This window comes from Piliocolobus tephrosceles, chromosome 1 (assembly GCF_002776525.5).
Source record: "Piliocolobus tephrosceles isolate RC106 chromosome 1, ASM277652v3, whole genome shotgun sequence".
Classification (NCBI taxonomy): Eukaryota; Metazoa; Chordata; class Mammalia; order Primates; family Cercopithecidae; genus Piliocolobus; species Piliocolobus tephrosceles.
Genome location: NC_045434.1, coordinates 75,142,149 through 75,164,564, shown reverse-complemented (window position 1 = coordinate 75,164,564; position 22,416 = coordinate 75,142,149). Strand labels below are relative to the sequence as shown.

The window sequence follows — 22,416 nt, the reverse complement described above, 5'->3', positions numbered from 1 at the left end:
CTAAAGAATAAGGTATATTTGTCTGTTTCACTGATTTGAATGAATGGTCACCTTTATAATTTGCTGCCTAAGCCACTTCTTGTATGGCTTTCTCTTCACCTTCTTGCTAGGCTAAACATTATCAACCAACTTCATTCTTTCCACAGCATTAATCCAGGAAGCTGGAATTTTAGTGTTTGATGTCTACTGTTCTACACTACTCATAACTTGACATTTTCAATTTCAACCAAGTCTAAATTAGATGAATACAAGAATAACTCTTACCACTGTTCCACTTTTCCTTTTTCTTTTATTTTACCTTTAGTTACTCAAAGTCAACATTTTCATTTCAGCATGACTCTGCAGCCATACTGACTAGACAGATGATTTAAATTGGAAACTCTGTTAAATTTACCCCCAAACCCAAGATCTCTATACTATTCCCTAGTTCAGATGTTCCCTAGTTCAGAAAAGTCACAAAGAACTTTCTGTCACTTTTGAAATTTATACTTTAGATGTGTATGGGGCCTAGATTATTAGTAGAGCACTGAATAAATAAAATAATAATAGCTAACATATACTACACTTAGTAATTTGATGTGTGTTGTATATGGTCATTTAATCTTCACAATAAACCTATAAAGTAGGTCTTATTATCCATATTTGGCAGATGAGGAGACAGGTACAAAGAAGTTAAGTTCTTTGTTCGAGACCACAGTAAGTGGTAGAGCTGGATTTTTGCAGTCAGGATCCACTATGTTCTTACCTACTATGTACTTGTGAGAAACAGTGGTCCCAGAATATGTTCTGACAAACAGGAATTCTGGGGTCAAACAAGTTTGGGAGATACTGGGTACTCTCCTATCCTCTTAGATTCCTCATTCCAGAACATTTTCATGTTAAAGGCTCTGAAACTCCTGTAGAAGAGAAGACCTTTTCACTCTTTTAACCCAGCATTTTCCGAACTCCCTTGAATACAGAATTTTTTCCATTATCACACATTGAAAAACTCTGGAATAAAATAATTGGTCCAACTCACCATTTCTGAATAATTCTAAAAATTATGTATAAATCAGCACCAGCAGTTCCCTTTCCTTGGCACCAGTTTTGAATTGAAGCAACTTGAAAGGAGTTAGAAACCAGCTACCATCCCAGTAGCCCACGGAAAAGATAATCAAGAGGTGCTACTGTCAGCCTAGTAGTTTCATCCAGTTAAGTCCTCCCTCTGAGATCAGTTTGAGAACTGCAGTAGGCTAGCTCTACAGATTGTACAAAAAGTGAATATTCCTACACCTGTGGCCATTATAGACACAGAGCAGGAGCTCCAAACCAGAGCTACTGAGTGAAGATGCTGCTGTGGAATATGGTTGATTACCTGAGTTAGCTATCACCATATTTTGCTGAGGATATAGGTTCAGCTTCCCCACAAGCCAGTGAGCATCTTTCATGTTTACAGACAACCTTCTTGGTACAGATACTGATGCACCTTAAGTAGATTCAGATTAGAGTGCAGATAGAGTAGCGAGAGTCCGTTTACATCACTTCTAGGAAAACGGCGTCTAAGCCATAAATTCTGATGGCCACCCCTCTTCCTTACATAGACATATACACTTTTGTTCATAATACTTAGTCTATTGAGTACCTATTGCTCACTTAACAGCTCCTTAGACCTGAGACCCCTGACTTACTCATAAAAGGCTACTTTAATTTCTCCAAAGCCCAGGAGGGTAAGACGGGAGGTATTGGTAAAAGCTTCTGGAATGGGTAAGTGCAGTAAGTGAGTATAGCAGGTGAGGAGGAGCCCCTTTCCACCTCTCAAATGATCAGTTCTTTGAAGACCTAACAGGCAAGATTGCTAGAGCTGTATCCCTGGTAACTGTAAATGAATCCTTTCTTCTATTAAATAACTCTTACTATGTTTTTTCATCTCTATATTTAAGAGGCAAAACATTCACTAAATTTATGGAGGTCTTATGTGTCAGAGTCTCTACAGTCTTCATGGTAAAATGGTATTTAAATGATATACACCATCTTGATTACTTCAAGGAGGCAGGAGAGCGCAGTGGTTTAAAGAGCAGGCTCCAGTCATGGTGTCTTGGGTTCAGATTTCTGTCACTTTCTGGCTTTGTAATCCTGAACAAGTTACTGACTCTGTGAGTTTCTTATCCTATCATGTCTTTATTTCTGTCACGGAATTTATAATAAAAATATCTGGCCTTCTCTCTCTCTCTCTGAAAAGCCAGGGAAGAACCCAAGAAGAATTTGCTTCTAGTTCTGCCTCCTAGTAGTTTCTGTAAGCACATTTTAAATATTATGGTATTTTGCCCCCAGTAATTATAGGAGGAAAGGACAAGAAAATTCACTTTTGGTGAATAAAATGCTAAATGACTATCAAAGTTCAGTTAAGCATTCACGATTAAAGTCTCTTATTAACGCCCTCAAATGGAATTTTTTGTTTCGAAATTACAGAGGTAGAGAGTGAAGCTGTTTCCACTCTTAGCCATTCTCCACTCATCAGTGGGTCTATTCAGTTAAGTAATGTGGAATTTCTACAAGAGGCTGAAGAAAACAAAACTACTCATCCCTGTCCTGGAGTTTTACGCCTATGGATCATAGGCCCTTACTAACACTGACCAAAGCATAACTTCATTTGTAACAATTCTGGAAGCTTTCCAGAATGGTTTCAAGCATGAAAAATCAGGAGGCGAAAAAAAGAAATATATGGAACGACTGTAATTGATTACATTTTCCCCCAAACAGTGACACTTGATAAATGCAAAATAACCCTTTAATATGAAAATACACCAAAAGTCCTTTAAGATTTTATTCATAATTTTATATTTGATACCACTATTCAAGAACAATGTTTGGTCTATATCATTTTTGTCTGATCTTCTATATGCATTTCTGTAAACAGCTTTATTTCATTATTCTATTTGTGAATAATGAAATGGAAAGGTGGTTTCCTCATGAAAAATAATCCAATTATTATTTCCATTTGTATTTAAAGATTAATCTAAGGAAGAAGTGTTAAGGAAAAAGGAGGAAACAATGGGAAGGGAGGAAAATGGAAACAGAGTGGGTTTAAAGAGATCAGAGGTGATAAAAAATAAAGAGATAGGACCAAGAAAAACCACAGTATATCAGCAGGTTGTGAGGCCTTAAAGAGATAAACTCATCACACTAATGATACACTATGGGAACATTATCTCATCCTTTAGAATTATGATTAGTTGATTGATTACTGCTTGTGGCTTTTGGGCCACTCATATCTCTACAATTTTAGCTCTCCAGGAAAGTCTTTCTTGGGGAGGCGGTCTCAAAGTGGCCTGCGCTGTGTCATCCCCGTAGCTGCAGCCTCTGGTTTCCTGCCCCTGGTGAAATTCATCCAGTAAGATAGCATTTAGTGACTGATATAAATAAAAGAACATATGTAATAGTTGGCACACAGCATAACACTATGGATCAGTGCTTAACAAAATCCTAATGTTGACAAAAAGAAACCAGCGGCAGAATTTTCCATATTTTTTAGGGCAGTACTTGACACTCACCTTTACAGAATCTCTACTCCTACTTCATTTACTCTATCACCACAGAAGTTCACAGACAGACTTCATAAAGCAAGAAGCCAGAATGAGGTTGCTGGGGAGAAATGGAGAGAGTGTTTTAGTCAATTAAAAATAAAAAGATGAGAAAGAAAAAGAGAAGGTGAGTGATAAAGAAAAATATGACTGTGTTCTCATAATTAAAATGAGTATGATATAACAAAAGTTTTTTGTTTTTTGTGTTTTTTTTAAAGATACATGGTCTTTAAATGAATTTATGTGTCTGTCGCCATCTCAGTGGGCTTCATAGATTGGGTAAAATTCCAAATGTCTAAATTTCCACTACCAAAATTACCAACCTACATTTCAAACAACTTTGCCCTTTGCTGCCTCGATTAGCCTGCAATTAAAAAATAAATAAATACATACATAAAAACCAAGGGTCAATAGTAATTGCATAAAAAAGGAAAACCTCAGTGTAGTTTATGATAGTGGAAAAAATTAGTAAATATGTATTTTTAAAAGCCTAAGTATGTAAGTATTTTTAAAAGCACAGCTATATAGATGGCTATAATTTATAAAACTGGAGACTACAGACCACAAACTCTCACTGATGATTATTTTAAATCTTAGTAGAAAACAAAGTTATCATAACCAGGGAAACTATATTATTTATCACACAAATCCAAACATTTTTTGGGCTAAAGAGGATGCCACTCATTGAGCACATCTTAAATATTATGGTATTTTGCCCCCAGTAATTATAGGAGGAAATGACGAGAAAATACACTTTTGGTGAATAAAATGCTAAATGACTATCGAAGTTCAGTTAAGCATTCATGATTAAAGTCTCTTATTAACGCTCTACATTAAGACAATAGGGGTAAACCAGGACTGTTCCAGATAATTACCTTATTTAAAATGAAGCCGCTTTAAATCTGTAAGAATACATCTGTTAGTCTTTCACCTTTTTTCGGTTACAATGGTGATACTGTATTTTGCATACTTCCAAGACTTTTTTTTCCCCTTTTGCTATGCAGCATATTCTAAAAATCACCATCGGAGATACATTTTGAAAATGCTACTTGCACAATTTGAGCATTGATACAAACCTGCACTGCCACAAAAATGAACCCCCAGGAGGTGCTTGGTCAAGCTCTTTTGAGCTCCATGAAAGCAGTCTCCCACAAAGAAAGGAAGAAGATAAATACAACAAAAATGGGATTAACAAGCATGTTATGTATTGTGTGTATAGCCAGATAAATTAATTTTTAAATTTTTGAAAATCAGCAACAGAAAAATAATCTCAAAGGTAAAAATGAGTTTGGCCCCCTTTCCCATTTTAGTGCCAGTAAAGAAAAAAAAAGAACAGTGTTTCTGTTTGTTGTTTGGTGTTTGCAGGTCACATAATAATGACTTTTCACATGTTGATCCTTCTTGTTTAGCACACAGTAACTGCTTCATAAAACCAGGACACCAGGAAAGTTACCTTCACATAATTGAAGGGACTGTTTCCTGTTAACGTGAAAATTTTTGTAATCAAGAATCCTATAATTTGTGGTTTCTCTTTAGATTTGTTATATCTATATGAGTCCTTTTAAGTAAAAAGGCAGTATCTTTACTGTTCCAAGCATATAACAAGCTATCTACCATAAGAAATAAATATCTGCCAAAGAAATAAATCCAGAAATGGGTGTGTCATTGTGACCTGAAGAGACAAATAATTTTGGCTGCTAGGTTATTGGAGATAACAAGTTTTTTGTATTTGTTTCTTTAAGAGGACTTTGTCTTATAATTTTAAGTTACTTAAGATCATTAAACAGTAGACTATTATAAGGCCAATCTGGTTATTTAACCAGTTGTAACAATTAAATCTAACCAATGTCACACTTATACTGATTGTTCAGAAACTACATACATGTGGTTATAGGGAAAAAACATTTTTATCAGTTGACTCAATGATAGCTGAAATCATGCCACCTAGAGGAAAGCTGTGGTATGTCTTACAACTTTGTACTGTTACATTCATTAATTTATAATTTTGCATTGATTTGTTGTTACTGCACATCAAATAAAAATTAGTTTCACATATTGTAAAACATGCATTTTTAGAAAAGATGCTAGAACAACAGCAATAGAATATCCTTAATTATAAAGTTTTAGTTATCTGCTATCTCCTAGGAAATAACATGCTAAAATTCTAATCCTCATTTATAAAGCATAATTTGAATATTTAAATTCTTAATAGCAAAAATGTCAACCACTTACGCCTTTATAAGTCACCTGTCATTAAGTAACAGAGAGCAGCAAATAGTCAATATATTGTATCTTGGGAAAAGAACCAATAGCTGTATATAGTAAATTATTGGATACCACGTTAGTAAAGTAGTTCCATCTCTGCAGCATCCAGATAATTCAAATGTAAAGTTTTAGTTATCAGACACGCTCAGGCAAGACCTATAATGAATTATCCAGTAGCAAGTTACAGAATAAACTGACAGCAACAGCCTGGGGTGATATGTTAACTCTAAATTGACACAGCCAGGAAAATTTTCACCTTCTGATTAATGGCATCTACTAATTTTTTGTAAGTACTATTTCCATTTTACTTTCCTCCAGAGGATAGTTTTCTTCAGTCCTTAAAGACTCAGCTCCTTACATGAGGTTTGGTGCCAGCATCTGCTGGTCTAAATAGGAGTGGGGCTGTCCAGTTCTTACAGGCTTCCTGCTGTGAATGGCACAACTCACACAATAATGTAGCCTCACATACAGCTTGGGAAGCACATAGGCATTGAAGACACTTGCTGCAGCCTCTACTGTATTTTGAATAAAGAACTTCTTAATAGCCCTGTCCTTGGGCACACATGTGGCCACCACCCTTTTTGGCATGATCATTGTTCCTTTTGTCACCTTGGAAGTGAGGCCCCAAAAGAGCATGGTATCTACTACTACCTTCCATTGGCCATAGGTTAATGTCATGGTTAAATGAGAGCAAAATACTGAATGCCCATTTATCTTTCCAGGGAAGAGTTCAATTTCTAGAATCTCATTTTCTATAAGACATTAACATCATCTAAAATGTGAGGAATCACTATTGTGTACAGCAGCTCTGTGACTCGAGCCTGGATTGAACTATACTATCTGTGTGGCCCTGGTCAGGTTACCAAAACTTATTGTTTCCGCATCTGTATAATGGGGACAATAACAGCATCTACTTAACAGGGTTATAAGGAAGATGGTATGAATTAAGGTTCATTATGAAACCTTTAAATATTGTCTGGCATAAAATCAATATTGTTTAAATGTTTGCTGTTATTATCACATGTTCTGTTCCAACTTTTACTTGAATAAGTGATAGAACTATGCAAAATAGGATGGTTAAAAACAAAATAGCAATGATTTTTTTTTTTTTAATCAAGAAAACAGCGGTTCTCACTTAAAAATAAAGTTTTATTAATCAAGAGGCATAAGGAAACAGTGGACACATGGAAAGGGAGTCAAATTTTTTATGTTCAACATTCATTGCAGGGTAATTAGCAAAACTTAAAAGATAAAGTAGGATTCTAGCACATAGGACTCTTTATACATTCATCAAATATAGCTAGTATCAATAGTACTCTATTAAACAGTATTTAGAGTTTGGATTCTAGAACAGAATAAGTAAGGAAAAAATAAAAAATGTTTTAGTGCCTCATTAAATGTTAGGATCATTTTTCTCAATATAAGGCCTGTCTTTTTAGACTGTCAAAAATTACATTCTTTAAAAAAAGTATTATTCCATTCACCTCATGCATTGTTGGCATTTAAGAAACTTATACTATCCATAAAGTTTTCAATCTTACTTTTTCAGTTAACATATCATTGACACTGTGTTTTCATCTGTCTTCATGATAGTTTATGTAAATGTCCTCAAATCACTGAACTTGTAAGTTTTAAAAAATTTCTTGCTATTAAAAACAATTCTATATAATACTGTTCACACAGCATTTTCTGTCATCAGGATCTTTTCCTGAGGAAGGTTTCCAGAAGTAGAATTGCTGGGCCTCAATAAGCACCTACCACCTGTTAGACTTTAAACTTTTGTCGGGGGGAATTCTATCTAGAAAAGGAACACTCACAATTACATAGATGAGAAATGAATGGAAATCTATAGGCACAGCACCGCACCTAATCCTCCAAATGCATAAGAGAGAACATCTCTTGACACTCTACTACATATCAGGCACTGTGCTAGATAGACACTGTATACATTAATCCAATCTTTACACCATGAACTATATATTATTATATCTGATTTACATGCTAGCCTTACAAAGGTTAAGAAACTTACGCAAGGAAACAAAGCTAGTAAGACTTAAAACAGAACTCTGAATTCAGTTGTGATTCCAAACTTATGCTGTCTCTCATCCAACAACAAACACTGGTATTTCTTAAAATGTTCAGTGTAAATATAATCTTACTGGTTATTAAGGAGTATATTTGGGAATCCTAGTAAGGACCAAGATACGGCAGTCATGTCTCATGCAATCTATCCTAGTGTTCCTGCCATTTGGAGACAAGGATATCATCACATTGAACCTTTTGGACTTTGAGCTTTTATATTTATAATATACTTAAGAGAACCCAGTGTTGCTGTACAAAGACAAATATTATTGTGTAGAAACAGTCTTGATGTTATGTTTGGTACTTCTCAGTATTTCAGGGCAACTGCTGAGTCTGGCTGCTGCACTGATGTTTTCAAAGCTGATGTCAATCTATTGTTTATGTCCTGTCCATGGGAGGAATACATTTTTACCTAAGATTGAAGTCTGGTTCTGCAAGTGCAAAGAGGCAACTGTCTGGTAGCCTGAGGGTGAATCAACAGCTGCAAGGCCACCCACACATAAGGACACAGCTCTCAGCTGTCTCTCCATTTAGAGCCCCAGTTGGTCCTGACCTCTTACAAATTTGGTGTTTTCACTTTGATGTTTTTGAATCGATTGCATTAAAAATGCAGGATAATGATTCAGGGTTAGAGAAACTATTATTTATATAAATGTGGTTAACACCTCATCATTTTAAATTGGCTGTGCTAATGCTCATTGTGCTCTTCAGGGTTTTGTGTGTGCATGTGTGTGTGCGTGTGTGTGTTTGCCTGAATCTACAACCTACATTTGCTCTGGCAGTATGTTGAGTATGTGCTAGAATAGAATGGACCTAGGCAACTCTAGGGTCCTACAACTAAATACACTTACTTAGGAAACCTCCTAAATAAGTAGGCCTCTCGATGTAAGTGAAAAACATGGGAATTCACTCCTTACATGGTATCTGTTGCTCCAGCAGTTCTCAAGATGTCCTTTTGATGCGTCATAAACCCATTCTTTTGGAGAACAACAAAAAGATTTAAGGTCTGGTGTATTAATTCTGAAAGCCTCAGATGATAAACAATGCTAAAAAACCAAATGCTATTTGTTATTAACTAAGTGGCTTAACATTTAAGGCAACAGTTACCCTACAATACAAGTTAATTATAAAGAAACATATCTTTTTCAAAATATAAATACTGAAAGAAAAGTCAACAATAATTCAATCAATAAAATTTCACCAGTATTTGTATATGCCTAAATTGTATCAATAAAAGTTTATGGAAAAAGCTTAAGACAAATTCACAATTCCCAAATTCACTGTTGTTTTATTAGACTAGATATATGCTCTGTAGCTTTATTCTCTTCATAGTTGGGATAGACCCACTAGCCACACGTAACTTAAAATTTAACATAATTAAATAAATTAAAATTAACAGTTTAGTTCCTCCGTATCACTAGCCACATGTGAAATGCTCAATAGCCACTTGTGCTAGTGGCTACCATATTGAACAGCACAGACGTAAATTACTTCCATCATCACAAAAAGTCCTATTGACAGCAATGATTTAGATTTTTAGTCCCTATAATTTTATTATAAGGTATTATGCCCACTCTTCTAACATATATCCTTGCTTGCCTTACTCAGTTGAAAACCAAAGAGCATTTAACAGAAAGCTGAATATGTGCTCCTCCCACTGAAGGAGAGGGCAAAAAGGAGGGAGAAGAAAGGTGAGCAATGTTGGAACAGGTATTTTAAGAAAGCAAACTTAAATTTAAAAGGTTTACTGTATCTCTAGGTAAAAAGTCTTAAATACTAACTCCCTGAAATTATATTCAGTAGACTAGGTAAAAAATATTAATACAGCTCTCTAAGCTAGAAAACAGTCTAAATTTAGAGAATCTAAAATTATTCAAGAACTGTTAGAATATAACTTCCATCTATATAACTATGATTAGATTCATTCTAACTTAGCATTTTATTAAAACATTAATCACAATTTTAAATGTCTTGTCAACCGCGCAGATTTGCTCACAGATTCCCTTGAGCAATATGTTTAATCAAATGTCAGAAAAGCTCGCTCACTGAAAAAATTTACCAGGACTACCAATGCTGCAATAGTCAGTAAGATTCAAACACCCAGCTGGCCAAAATTCAGACTCCTGTTTTCTTCAGGAAGGAATGAGAGAGCTTTTTGTAGGCACGAAGTAGTTCTCTCTCCTGTTTCCAAAACTTGCTCTCACTGCCAATTCACCTCAAATAGTCTTCATACTCATGATATCTGCAGGGTTTACCAGCGTCTATGCCGTATCACTGACATGCAGAGTGGAGATAAATATCCATCACATTGATCCTAATTGATGAAATTGAAGGAAGAACACAATGAATTCTGCTTTGGTCAACTGGAAAAAATGTTTCCAAATAAAAACAAAGCTAAATTATCAATAAAGTATTGACAAATTATAATATTCACTATAATAGTCAACTTTCCTCGAAGTTAAATTCCTTCAAGTTAGCACATTAATGGAAATGTGGAAGGAAATAGAAGGAAACCATAAGAGGTTTCCCGGAATTTATACATTCCTTTTTCACCTGTCTGTTTTGAAAGACAAAAAATATTTTATTTTAAAGAAATTGGATTGCCTTCAAATAGACCTTCCAGAACCTCCTACTGAGTGACTTTAGGCTCTAAGTACTAGTGGTAACCCTCTGAACTATTCTATCCACAGGATTTCCAAGGTATATTTTGCAATTAATTGAGTAATATTTGAGCAACGCAGAATTCTAGGTAATTTGAAAATAAATTCAGTGCTCCAACTCCACTATAAAAAGTGCTACACTACTAAGATAATTCTATTTTCAGTCCTAATCAGGTATTATCATTGGCTTTCAAATTCTGATGCTTAAAAATAATTAACAACCAATGCTAAACTATGATAAAGACTAAGAACATTAACCCCAGCCATCCAAGTATCTAGAACATTCTATATATGAAATAAGGAAATAAGATAATTATTTCTATATATGAAATAAGGAACTAATGCTTCCAAATTATTGGTTCCTATTTTCCATAGTTCTTTCTAACCAAGGAAAAGTAACCTACTATATTATTCTTAGTAGTTACCAAAAATAAAATCCTAAGTGTTACGTCTAAATAAATGGGGAGGCAGGAATTGCGGTTTTCTTTCCCTTCATTAAAAAATTCAAAGACAGGTGGTATGGCGGCTCACACCTGTAATCTGAGCACTTTGGAAGGCAAGAGGCAGGAGGATCCCTTGAGCTCAGGAGCTCACCAGCCTGGGCAACATGGTGAAATCCCATCTCCGGCAAAAAGACAAAAAATTAGCTGGGCATGGTGGCACATGCCTGTAGTCCCAGCTACTCGGGAGGCTGAGGTGGGACGATCGCTTGAACCCGGGAGGCGGAAGTTGCAGCGAGCTGAGATTGCACCACTGCACTCCAGCCTGGGTGACAGTGTGAGACCGTCTCAAAAACAAACAAACAAACAAAAACCACAAAGACAATGTAGAAAGATGAAATAGACTCGGATTATTTATCTGATTGATACCAGAATAATGTAAATGTTGTAGGTAAAATATTTAGAATAGAGGTGACAGAACTAAACTCAAACATTCACTTAAGACACACAATTAGCTTCTAAAATATACACATTCCTGGTTTCATATTTATACATAATGGTATTTTGCTTAATACCCAAGATGCAGAAATATTAATACATAGAAGATATCAAATCTATATGATAAAAATTATGTCATATAATTCATATATACTTCATAGCCTTCTAACAGAAGTGATACAATTTTTTCCCTGATAGTGGCAACTCAATTTTGCTTTGGAATAAAATAATTTCTGAACAAAGGAAATCTGCAAATATTCTTTTCCTTACTTTCAATGTGAAAATCTTGTCAAATTTTTTCAAATTAAATGAGGGACTATAAAATATGACTATTATGTTTCAAAACAGTAAATAAGCTACTTATCCATATCTATCATGTGAATGTACTATTTAGAAAAATTCCTGCAAAACTCTAGTATAACCCAGAAAGAGATTAAATTAAATTAAGTGTAATCTTAGTCCTGGGGAGAAAAATGTGTTTAAGTTGCTGCACATATTTTTTTTTTTTTCAAAATTATGTGTTTGTTAGGTCATATTGAAATATTTATCTGTATTAAGTTATAGCAGGATATTTAGTTCTCCTGTATTACTATTGAGGCATATTTGTTCACATTTATTTATATTGAAAGAAACTAATGTTCAAAAGTTAGAATAAATACAAAAATGTGTCTTGTACTTTGCTGTTTTAACCACTTGATATCTTAGGTGTACATCTTCCTTTATGATAACAAATACCAGGCCACAGACTGATTCAGCTTTAGTCATATAATACTGTAACACTCAAATGGGTTTCAAAATATAAACATCTCTGCTCTTGCATAGTTTTTTGGGGGGAAGATTATCCTTCAATATGTAACAGATGCAAGTATGTGCAACTGGGTGGTAGAAGGAAACTATTTTTATTATGAAAAGGGATGGATCCTTTTCAAAAAGGGACAGATCATATTTATTAAATAATTCCCTTAAAAACTTTAGATCTTGGGCCACATTTCACAAAAATTTTGGAATGATATTAAACAGTCTTTCCTCTTTTTAATAGCTGGATACTAAAACTCACCCAATTTAATAGCCTTTAAGGCAATAATATGGAATCAAGTCTCAAATAGGATGCAATATTCTGCTGCAGATTACTTGTTGTCTAACTGCATCATTTCACTGGCTGGGCAGTCCATAAAAAGAATTTAAGCTAACTCAAATATTTGGGAGGGAAAAAAAGGAGAGAGACTAAAACATGTCAAATATGCTTCCTGTGAAATTATGTCTCATTGCATAAGCATGAGAATTTCCACCTCTGTAAATCTCTCCTGCAAAAATAGCCTAACACCTAAAATAAATCTGTCATTATTTATATTATTTAATAAATAAAAGGAAAGAAAATAAAAGCTGAAATCTGGGCCGGGCGCGGTGGCTCAGGCCTGTAATCCCAGCACTTTGGGAGACCGAGGCAGGTGGATCACGAGGTCAGGAGATCAAGACCATCCTGGCTAACACAGTGAAACCCCGTCTCTACTAAAAATACAACAACAAAAAATTAGCCGGGCGTGGTGGTGGGCGCCTGTAGTCCCGGCTACTCGAGAGGTTGAGGTGGGAGAATGGTGTGAACCCGGGAGGCAGAGCTTGCAGTGAGCCAAGATCATGCCACTGCACTCCAGCCGGGGCCACAGAGCAAGACTCCGTCTCAAATATAATAATAATAATAATAATAATAAATAATAAAATAAGTTGAAATCTTTTGTTTCTTAAATCATATCTTCCAGATTACCCAAAACTAAAATCACCACCCAAAATCTGAAAAACTATAAATTTTATTATATAGGTTTTCTCAGTAACTTCCCCACACAAACCATAAGACACCAATCATTCCCCAAAACTACAGATACATAGTTGGGTCTATAAGTTAGAAGGCAAAGAAATATTAACTTCAAAGAGTTTAATTATGAATTAGTACTGTATTTCTGAAAACATTGGTGATACTGAAATAACACACCAATAGACATGACCAATATGATCCTGGCAAAATGCGTATCTCGCTAGTCAAGCAGAAATATATCCTTTTACAAATGTTCTGAGGAACAACGCTTAAAATTATGCAAGGGTTTAAAATATAATTTTTAATGACGTATATATAAAATGTACATAAAAAGGGAAATATGAAATCTGGCAAAAGTCTTTTAACTTTTTTACAAATGGTATCCTTATAATTCACCATCAGAGGATGACGTATTTCTCTAGAAAAAAATAAAATGACTGCAATTGTATTTCCTATAATGCTTTATGTATCAGAGTCACTTGCAGATTCTGGTCTGCTGTCATCTGGCCCATCACTTTCCTTGTCCCAGTCTTTCATAGATGCTCCCATCATGAAATCATCACGTAGGATCGTCCAACCCGGGCCCTCTTCTGATTTCACTTCAGTCTGAGGAAAATTATAGAATCAAAATATTCCAAAGTCAATTCCATCATAAGGAAACAAAAAGGTACAAGCTACAAAACAAACTTCTCAATGCTTAGTTTTTAAAATAGGGGTAAAACCAAGAGAAATTGTAAATTGACTTACTTTATACACTATGATTATGTACAAATGTATAATAAAGAACTAAACATTAATAAAATATTGCATGGACTCCATAAAAGAAACATGAACGCAAAACAAAAAATTTTTTTGAAGGGAGGGAAAAAAATATAAATCTAGGTTTGGTATTAATTTTTTAAGCACTTTTGACAACCAAAACAGACTTACAATACTATTTAACCTTCAGTGATAATTTACTAGAAAATTTGGGGCAAATTATTTCACAACAAATAACAATTTAACAAAGGCCTTTAACCCAAAGTAAATTAAAAGTGAGAAAAAGAAACTACCTTGGTACTATGCTAGGTTTTTTAAGATGCTATCTCACTTAACCTTTTTATAAAAATTTGAACCAAATGTTCTTTATTTAGGTTATGAGCTCACTGCCTGACCCAATCATGTAATCAAAGACTAATCGCATGTTGAAATTATAAATAAATGAAGCAGGGAATAAACATAATAGGTAGTCAATTCATTTCATTTAGTCACAGGATTTATGTGGTACTAAGAATTTCAGGCTTTCATTTCATGGTACAATAGTACCACCTTGTGGTATCAATTAAGTAACACAATAGATGCAGCACTCAAAATTTTTCATTCCTTCCACAAATATTTATTCAGAATTAGCTGTGTATCAAGCACTATGTTAGGAGCATAGTGATGAACAAACCAAAGCCCCTGTTTTTGGGGGGGCTAACAGTCTATGCATATCTATTTATGTCAATCACAGAAATATAAAATTTTGTAAAAACCTAAGGCACAAGAACCCATGACATTTGGTTAGAAAACAGTGTTATCGTTATGCAGTCATTACGTAAAAAACGCTCGGTGGCTCACACCTCTAATCCCAGCACTTTGGGAGGCCGAGGCGGGCGGATCACAAGGTTAGGAGATCGAGACCACGGTGAAACCCAGTCTCTACTAAAAAAAAAAAAATACAAAAAATTAGCCGGGCGCGGTGGTGGGCGCCTGTAGTCCCAGCTACTCAGGAGGCTGAGACAGGAGAATGGCGTGAACCCGGGAGGCGGAGCTTGCAGTGAGCCGAGATTGCGCCACTGCACTCCAGCCTGGGTGACAGAGCCAGACTCCATCTCAAAAATATATATATACATATATATACATATATATATATATATATATATTAAAGGTATTTGCTGGGTTACAAGAGATTACTTACCTAACAGGCAAAATTTCCCTTTATTTAAAAAAAGATACCCCTGAAACATTCATTCCATTAAAAAATAAATAAATTGAACACTATTACAAGCAAATAAGAAAAATGTCCTATTGGCTCACTCTTGTCTTCTTGAGGTCAAAATATCAAGCAAAGCTTGTGCTTAAATATAACTTGAAGACTGAATGGGATATAAATATGAGCAAAGATTTCAGAACTGACTTAGTATGTCAAACATCAGCACACTTTTTACTATAATTGACCCAACATACAGAAACAAATAAAAAAAACTGTGCTGTTTAAAAACCAATATAAAACAGTTCCATTGCTTCTCACGCCACACTGATAGGAGAACAATAATGTAGGAAGATAACGAGTATATTAACAATTTTTCATTTCTTATTTCTACAATATCAAACCTACTCTTAAAACTGAAATTCTACTTCTATTAGATTAAGTTAGCTAGCTGGATAAAAGGCCATTTTCCCTGATTTTCACTCTGTCACCCAGGCTGGAGTGCAGTGGCATTATCATGGCTCACTGAAGCCTTGACCTCCCAGGCTCTCCTCCCACCTCAGCTTCCAGAGTAGCTGGGACTACAGGTGCATACCATCATGCCTGGCTAATTTTTGTATTTTTTTTTTTTTTTTTTTTGTGGAGACAGGGTTTTGCCATGTTGTCCAGGCTGGTTTTGAGCTCCTGGGCTCAAGCAATCCACCTGTCTTAGCCTCCCAAAGTGCTGGGATTACAGATGAGAGCCACCACACCCAGTCAACCCAGGTTTTCTTTAAATAAAAAACTGATGTTCACAATGAACAAAAATCCACTTAGAACCAACAATTATAACATCTCTCCTGTCAAAGTAAGAATTCAAAGCTTTCAATTAAATTCAGAAAAGTGTATAGCCATATCCAAATTGCTGACTAGCAAAGACCTATCCTGACTTTGGTATTTGAGTTTACATATGAACAAGTGCAATCTCAGTGTGAAGCCTCTATGTTAGGCAAGTACACCCAAAATGCCATCAACACATTACCGAAAGAGCACACTGATGCCGCATGACTGACTCAACACAGAGTGTTTCTATAAGAGAGCTCACCCTGGCAACCAACCTCTAGCTGGACTGAGCTACTCCTCTACTCCTCTCCGAGGTAGCACCAGAAAACCCGCAGGCAACAGAAGAACGAAGAAGAAAGGGAACATGGACAAAACTTTTTTTTTTTTTTTTTGAGATGGAGTCTTGCTCTGTCGCCTAGGCTGGAGTAAAGTGACGCCATCTCGGCTCACTGCAAGCTCCACCTCTCGGGTTCACGCCATTCTCCTGCCTCAGCCTCACTAGTAGCTGGGACTACAGTCACATGCCACCACGCCTGGCTTATTTTTTTGTACTTTTAGTAGAGACGGGGTTTCACCATGTTAGCCAGGATGGTCTTGATCTCCTGACCTCATGGTCCGCCTGCCTCAGCCTCCCAAAATGCTGGGATTACAGGCGTGAGCCACTGTGCCCAGCCGACAAAACTTTAAACATGTATTTCAGAAAGAAAGGAACAATAGTAGACCAAAGGAAGGAATTCACTAATTAAAATGGTGACACTAGCTATATCATATGTTTGTCTTGGAAGATGAGTGCTGTAAACATCTATTTTAGGCAAGAAGAGCAGCAACAGAGTAAGTTCAAAGTTTTGCTCAATTGTCCAATGTAAAGAATAACAAGAAGAGCTTTACAGGGGGATTTTGGTGATGTTTTTGTTTCTTGGTTTCAAGGACCAATATAGTCTGTATCAGTGATTCTTAAAGTGTGATCTCTAGACCAGCAGCATTATCCACTAACTTGAAAATACGTTATTAGCAATTCAAAATCTCGAGCCCTATTAAATCAGAAACTCTAGGCATGCTGCCTAGTAATCTGTTTTTATAGTCAGTCAGTGATTCTGGTACATGTTAGAAACAATTATTTATTTGCTTTAAATAAACATTTTTTCTTAGTGACAGTTTTGTTTACTGCTATAAAACCAAGTACACTTTATGGCTGAGAGGGAAAGATTTTAGAAAATCCAATATTCGATTTTGTAAATCTAACATAAGATTCAGCATTGTATGCCGTAAGTATGGACATCACTCAAGCTATCATTACATTAGCATTTTTACACTGTGAAGCAACAATTTGGAGACAAAAAAAAGACACGATAGGAAATTTATAAAAACAAGTGCGGGTTAATACATTTTAAAAATAGATATGTTAGATGGCATCTGTCAAGATGGCAGCTCAAGAAAACCTTGTTTTAGGCCAGGTGTGGTGGCTCACACCTATAATCCCAGGAGTTTGGGAGGCCAAGGCGGGCCGATCACTTGAGGTCAGGAGTTTCAGACCAGCCTGGCCAACATGGTGAAACCCATTTCTATTGAAAATACAAAAATTTGCCTAGGCGTGGTAGCACAGGCTTATTATCCCAGCTACTGGGGAAGCTAAGGCGGGAGAATCACTTAAACTGAGGAGGAGGAGGTTGCATTGAGCTGAGATCATACCACTGTACTCCAGCCTGGGCAAGAGAGTGAGACTCCATCTCAAAAAAAATAAAGAAAACCTCGTTTTAAAGGCAGCAGAATGACTTTTTAAATTCTAATGCCTACATTTGCTAAAGACTTATGCAGAAAGAAAAAAGGCGGAGGGCACATGCTAAAGTGGCAGTCTGAACATAAACAACTAGTCTTGCTCAATTGCAATAATCAATAAAACTTCAGAAAAGTGATTTGTTGTTTTAAAGACATAACTCAGAAGGACAAGATCAGAAGAGACAATATCAACACAATTTTGAAGGTGAAGGAGATGGACCAGAAGACACCAAGAAAGTTAAATCCTAAGACTGTAACTGTCACACTGACAAAACTAACCCTATTTACACTGCAGAATCTGTGAAAGAATCAGAAACTGGCAGTAAGTATCAGGGATTTCTGGAAGTTAAGGGTTGAAGTGGAAGAACCAAAAAAAAAAAAAAAGAACCGGGGTGCAAGATATGTTTTGAGAAACTTCCCCATCCCATTCCACAATAACCTGGCATAACACCCTAGAGGTTTAACTTCTGAAGAGGTAATGGGCTTACACAGATGAAGGCATAGGTATAGAACCGAAAATGGGATTAAGTTACACACACACATACACACACACACACAGCAACCAGATATTGAATCCCAGCTCTCTTCTCACACTGGGCTCCCAAAATGCTGGTAGGCAGATCTTTTTCTTCTAAGTAGAAGAACAGAAGAGTTACTTTATTGAAAACCTAAATTCACCCAGAGAACCCTACAGTGAAATTTAAGGTGGATGACACCCGTATATTCATAGCTTCCAGTTGAATTTTTCGGTCTATTTGATCTAATCATGAACACACAACTAAGGATCATCAGAAAGAAGACTGAGAACAACACAAACACAAAATGTAAAAAGTGACTTGCAGAAAAAAAAAATTCAAGAGAAAAAAATTTAGGGAAAAATATCATCAACATCCTTGAAGAGTTAAAATACATTGCATCCATAAAATCCGAACAGTTGCTACTTGATTTTACTTTGTTTATTTATTTATTTTTGAGACAAAGTTTCACTCTTGTTGCCTAGGTTGGAGTACAATGGCACAATCTCGGCTCACTGCAACCTCCGCCTCTTGGGTTCAACCGATTCTCCTGCCTCAGCCTCCTGAGTAGCTGGGATTACAGGCAACTGCCACCACGCCCAGTTAATTTTTTGTATTTTTAGTAGAGATGTGGTTTCACCATGTTGGCCAAGCTGGTCTCGAACTCCTGACCTCATGTGATCCACCCACTTTGGCCTCCCAGCTAAGATTACAGGCCTGAACCACCATGCCTGGCCAACAGTTGCTATTTTAAAAGAAACATTAGGAGAATAACAAAGAGCTTAAAATAAAAAATATAGTGGAATAAGTAAAACAAAACAAAACAACCACATTACAAAAGTGAGAAGATAACGGTAAGGAAATTGCCCAGAAAATAGACTAACAGAGATGAAAAGTAGAAGAAAAAGATAACTAGAGAACCAGTCCAAGTGGCCCAGGATGCAAATAATACGAGCTCTACAGACAGAGAAAAAATGTACAGGAGGAAATTAATGAAGTACTTTAACAAAATTTCCCAAAGTGAAGGACACACATTTCCAGATTAAAAGCAGCCCTCGAGTGTCCAATACAACACAATGAGAACATTACTGTAAAATTTTAGGATAACAGGAACTAAAAGAATATCCCATAAGCTTCCAGGAAAACAAAAGTCACATACATACCAATAATCAGAAATCAAAAGATTCAGATTTTCCAATAGCAATCCTAGAATCAAGGAAGCAACAGACAAACACTTTCAAAATGTCAAAGGAAGATAATATTCAACCTAAAATTCAACATTGGGACACATTATTATTGAAATGTGAATACTGAACAGAGGTATTTTCAGACATACGAGGTCCCCAAAAGTTTATTTCCAATGCAGCCTTTCTCAGGACACTGAGGATGTTCTCCACAAACAGATGGAGTAAAACAAAAAGAAGACAACATGGGATAGAGAAAATAGAGCCCCACCAAAGAAAAAAGAAAGAAATGGCCAGGATGAGAATGAATGGAGATTCCGAAATGACAACTACACATCAAGCATGAAGGACAAACTGCGGCCAAGTGACTCTGTGGGACAGCATGCTGAAAGCAGTCATCACCATGACATCTGTCACTGTATTTTAACTTGACAAAATCACCGGAGAATATGCTTTACCAAAAGAGTGAGAGTAAACCAAGAATAAAGGAGATCCAAGAACCCAGAAATAGGGAATTCAATCCAGGAGAAATTCCAAGGATCACAGAAAATTTAAGTCCCAGATGACAACAGTGAAGAAAGCAATCAGGGGATACAAAGGAAAATAGAGGTTTCTAGGAAAGGAAGTCTCAGATAAAAGAATTACAATAGATACATTACTTGAGATCATTTGACTTTGAAAAACTAAATAAAGGAAATTAAACATGAAAAGTCAAGACAATTATTAACTTCAGGAAAAACAAATAGAAAGGAAACATAAATATGGAATATTACAACATTCAGCTATAATTTTTTCACATGAATAATAAAAGCTGAATACTGACAACATATAATTGTAATCTAACTATACTGAGTGGACAAAGGAGAAGAGATTGTGTAAGATAATTAAATCTTTGCCTACTGTAATAGAAAACTGATAGATAATGCCTCAAACTGATTAATCAAAAGATACGACTGTATATATGCACGAGTCAGTGATGGCAGTGGCCGACCATCCGGAGTGGCTGCTGCCATCATACCAGTTGCAGCAGGGAGGTGCAGGCAGTGGTAGCAGGAGCGGAAGCAGCAGTGGCGGCGTTGGAACCCTTGTGCCCCGCGTCCCGAGGTAGACAATTTTGTCACACCCACGCTCACACAGGCAGGCAGGATCCGCTCCCAGGTCGGGAGCCACTGCCATGGCCTCAATCTCACTCCAGCCGCATTTTGGGAACCCGGGAGTAGCTGGCCAAAGGCGCAGCCAAGACTTAAGGGGCCAGCCCCCAGAGTGTCGGGTTCATTTGTACGGGCTTGGCAGGGGCCGTGCCACCTGCAGGGGAAAACATACAGTAGGCAAACAGTTCCCAGGCCCGCTCCAGGGAGCCACAGCGATGGGGCCAAACTAAGCCGCCCGCCAGCGGCAGAGCAGCACAGTCAGGCACAGACGGGCAGGCTGAGAGGGACCAAGAGGAGGACTTGGGCCTGGGACGGTGGGACGGTGCCAGGCTCCATAGAGCTGGTGGGAGCTGGGAGCAGGCAGAAGTCCCGCCCTCGCAGGCATAGCTGCAGCAACCCAAGTTCCGGCTGCAGACCCAGGTATGGCTGCACTCTGGAGTGGAGGGGGCCAGCAAGGTGTCCCCTGCCCCTGCAGGCTCGGAAGTATCTTCTCCCGCTGCCTGGCCTCTCCCAGTTCCCAGTGCCCGCTCCGATCTCAGAGCAAGGTTGGAGCAGAACCCAGAACTGTTGCAGTCTGGCTGAGTGTATGCACACTCGGGGTAGCGCTGACACGCCAGGCCCCCTGGGCCCCCTCCAGACTTTGGGTGCCAACAACCATGAGAGGGAGGCCAAGGTGGGGCTAAGGGCAGCTCAGCATTGACCTGCAGGCACTCCTTGGCCAGGACAGTCTGGGCGCCAGGAGCAGTGGCAGGAAGCACACAGGCTGCTGGGTAGAAGGGGGAGGGTCCCCGGTGAGGCCCCACCTTCAGGCCAGGGAAGGCCCAAATCCTGCGGACCAGAGTGGGAACTTTTAGTGCTTTTTCTGGGCCAACCCACCATGGCCCATGGACCAACTGGCACTCAGTTCCTCTCCTCTAAGGCCCATAAAAAGCTCCTGACTCAGCCAGACCCAGAGACAACAAGACCACCAGCTGCGGAGAGGAGCTATCCACCACAGGGTCTCCCCTGTTCTATTGCTCAGTAAAGCTCCTCTTCATCTTGCTCATCCTCCACTTGTCTGTGTACCTCATTCTTCCTGGATGCAGCACAAGAACTAGGGACCCGCTAACTCGGGCTAACAGAGGTGTAACACAAACAGGGCTGACATATGTCCTTTGCTCACCATGTTGCAGGTGACAAGGAGAGAAGGGAGAAGGAGAGAAGAGCTGCAGCCCTTCGGGAAGCCCAGACCTAGGAGCTCCCTGAGCCAGGGGCTGTGACACCTCTTTAGGGCTCTGCAGTTACTGGCATCTCCAAGCTTCCAGAACACCACGACGTTCCCTAGTGTCAGTCATGGAAGCTGCTTACAGTATACCTGGCCCAGCCGCAGCCTCGCAAGTAGCCGGCACCCATGCCAGTGCCTGGAGCTCTCCACCCTGCTGCAGCTGGCGTGCCTGGCTGTGTTCAGTGGCAGGACCCCATGCTCGCTCATACACCCCACGCCTTTGGCAGGCATGGGATCCAGGCCGGTAGCTCGAGCCAAGCGCAGACTGCCAGGCTGAGTGGGCAAAATGAGCCCATAGGACCGAGCAAAACAGGCAAAGGCACCACTGACCACAGAGGTTTCCAGCTGGTGAAGCGACACCCAAAGCTCCTGTAACATTAGGAATACAGAGATGTATAAATGCCAGCAGGACTAGCTAGAGAAATAAGAATTAGTTGC

At 37.8% G+C, this 22,416-nt stretch overlaps 1 protein-coding gene across 1 annotated transcript in view; it reads right to left on the bottom strand.

Moving 5' to 3' along the window:
* Positions 1 to 13,299: 13,299 nt before the first annotated feature.
* Positions 13,300 to 22,416, bottom strand: part of RRP15 (ribosomal RNA processing 15 homolog) — a 46,386-nt gene continuing 37,269 nt past the window's right edge. The window contains exon 5 of the mRNA XM_023203721.2: positions 13,300 to 13,921. Coding sequence (XP_023059489.2) covers positions 13,778 to 13,921 — 144 coding nt within the window. The 3' untranslated portion in view covers positions 13,300 to 13,777. The remainder of the gene's footprint in view (positions 13,922 to 22,416) is intronic.